Source organism: Trypanosoma rangeli (assembly GCF_003719475.1).
Source record: "Trypanosoma rangeli strain AM80 chromosome Unknown Tra_15.4_contig_00992, whole genome shotgun sequence".
In the NCBI taxonomy this organism is placed as follows: Eukaryota; Euglenozoa; class Kinetoplastea; order Trypanosomatida; family Trypanosomatidae; genus Trypanosoma; species Trypanosoma rangeli.
This window is the reverse complement of record NW_021706739.1, coordinates 1-2,104: the sequence shown is the minus strand read 5'-3', so window position 1 is coordinate 2,104 and position 2,104 is coordinate 1. Positions and strand designations below refer to the sequence as shown.

At 58.2% G+C, this 2,104-nt stretch overlaps 3 protein-coding genes across 3 annotated transcripts, besides 2 other annotated features; 1 reads left to right on the top strand and 2 right to left on the bottom strand.

The window, feature by feature from the left end:
- Window positions 1-17: 17 nt before the first annotated feature.
- Window positions 18-57: a sequence feature (A-rich).
- Window positions 58-260: 203 nt separating this feature from the next.
- Window positions 261-353: a satellite DNA.
- A 140-nt stretch (window positions 354-493) lies between these two features.
- Window positions 494-820, top strand: TraAM80_10476 (uncharacterized protein; the record flags this gene model as incomplete). The annotated part of the gene is made up of 1 exon (XM_029387092.1): window positions 494-820. The coding sequence occupies one exon, from the start codon at window positions 494-496 to the stop codon at window positions 818-820; it is 327 nt and encodes a 108-aa protein (XP_029233067.1).
- Window positions 821-891: 71 nt separating this feature from the next.
- On the bottom strand, window positions 892-1,320 carry TraAM80_10475 (uncharacterized protein; the record flags this gene model as incomplete). Its single annotated transcript, XM_029387091.1, has 1 exon — window positions 892-1,320. One exon carries the CDS (start codon window positions 1,318-1,320, stop codon window positions 892-894), a length of 429 nt encoding a protein of 142 aa, XP_029233066.1.
- A 465-nt stretch (window positions 1,321-1,785) lies between these two features.
- Window positions 1,786-2,104, bottom strand: TraAM80_10474 (uncharacterized protein; the record flags this gene model as incomplete). Its single annotated transcript, XM_029387090.1, has 1 exon — window positions 1,786-2,104. A coding segment is annotated over one exon (319 nt), but the record flags the coding sequence as incomplete, so codon positions are not given.

The window sequence follows — 2,104 nt, the reverse complement described above, 5'->3', positions numbered from 1 at the left end:
CGCTAAAGACAAAGACGTTTTATTTTATTTTACTTTGTTTAATTATGTTTTTATTTTCATCAAATTTCCAGTGGTTCACAACTGCCTGGGCTGCAGTTTATTCCCAAGCCTCATCATACTTTTCGCATATTATTTCCGTCCTGCATCTCTGCTGTGTTTGTGTGTTGCCCCTACGTGCTTTGCTATTTCTTTCCTCCTCCTCCTTTTAGCGCGTGCCCGCAGCCACACGCACACACGCGGGACTTATTTACTGCGGCGCAAGTGAATGAATTCTTCGTGGTCAGTGGTGGCAGTGCCGCGTGTGGCTGCTGCCTCCTTCCATGGTGGTGGGAAGAAGAGGGGCACAGCGCAAGGGTGATTGGGCACAGTGGCTCCCTCTTTTTCGTTGCGAGTGCAGGGCGCTGCGTGTGGGGGTGTTGTTTTGAGGCGCGGCCCCATCAGCTACAACGGCGTGGCACGGAGTGAGCGGTTCCTCTTGTTTGCGGTTGCCGCCATGGGTGCGCCCTGCTTGTGCGTGGCCAGCGGGGCGGGTGTTCGCGTTTGGGTGTCTCGTGTTGGAGGCGGTGCGGTGCGGTGGTTTCCCGCGGCTGTGGAAGTGAACTGGCGGAGGTGGCTGTGTGTGTTGCCTTTTTCCTCCGTCGTGGGTGGCAGCTGGCGTTGCGCCGCTTTGGTGCGCGGTAGGCTGAATCCTTCCCATGCGCGGAATGACGGCACCGAAACTTTACATGTTTGCGAGTGCACTGCTCAGCTGTTTTGGGCGCATGTGCTTACGCAGTTATACGGGAACATGCGTCTTTGTTTGTGGGTCTGTTTCTCCTGAGCGTTGGCCGACTCCATTGGTTTAGGGCGTGTTGATGCGCAACAGCGGGTTATGGGGTTTGCCTGCCGCCGTTAAGTTTCAAAAGACACAACAATGCCATTTTCCCTGGGGTTGGTGTGGGTGGATGTGGATTTGGGATCAAGGCGTATCAATGGATAACTTGGCGCGCTTTGCGTGGCGCTGCTGCGTGGTGCAAAGGGCTGGGGCAGCCTTTCTCTTTTCCTTTTTGCCATCTTTTCACCACGGCAGCGGTAAGCAAGAGGTTTTGGCTCGCCATTTTTTTTTAAAAAATTTTTGGGATGATATGGGGAGTTGGGGAGCCTAAGGGCTGCAGGGGCGCCTCGTGGAGTTAAACGCACCCCGAGACCAAGGCGCCCTGTCCGGAGAGGGGCGTACGGCGGCGGGGAGACGCGTCCTGGAAGGGTTCGCGCCGGCCACGCCGAAGAGAAACCCCGGACGGTTCGTGGCGCCCCAACCCGCTTCCCCAGGGCACCCGACATACGTGGCTGGCCGAGACGCAGGGCCCGTGGTTGCTCGCGAATGGGGGGCGCCACTTCGAGTTTCCGGAGGAGGAAGCGGCCTACCGTCGGCGAGGCCACATCGCCCACGCCCGCCGAAGGAAGCTCTTGGAGGCGCCTTATTTTTCTCCGCAAACATAACCATTCTACCTCCGCACGCGTGGCTCCATCGCCCTTCCCGGGGTTCCGTTGCGTCGTCTTCCCCTTCCTGGGCGGAGGTAAGGGCTGAAACCGAACTCTCTCGCCTCGGCTGCCTCCCCTTCGAAAAGTGGTGGTGGTGGGGGAGAAATTGCGATTTGGTGTTTTTAGGGTACAGCGCGCCAGAAACGAGGGCGCGGAAGAAGCCGAAGCAAAACAAGACAAACGATCAAAGCAACAAACTAAAGGCGCTCCGCCTTCAGCAGGCCAGCGCCACCATCTTCTATGTCGCCGCCGGCTGTGGGCAAATCAGTGGCCGCGGAGACCGAACGGATTGCAAAACAACCGAGCCAGTGGCTGACCAAAGTGAAGCGCAGGCACCTCAAACCCCCTCAAAGCCAAATTTCGCTCGCCGGGCCGCAAGGGACGCACAGCAGAATAAAACGTGCCCCAGCGCCTCCTCACCCACGCCTCTTCCAAACCACGGCGCCTCTCCCCACCTTGAAACCCTCCTTGTAAAATCCGCCGGCATCGATGTCTGGTGTTCGCTCCGAGACAAGGGTGGAGAGGCAGTGCAGACGCCGCGCCTCTCGCCGAGAAAACCTCGACGCGAGTTCCCCACCTCCTC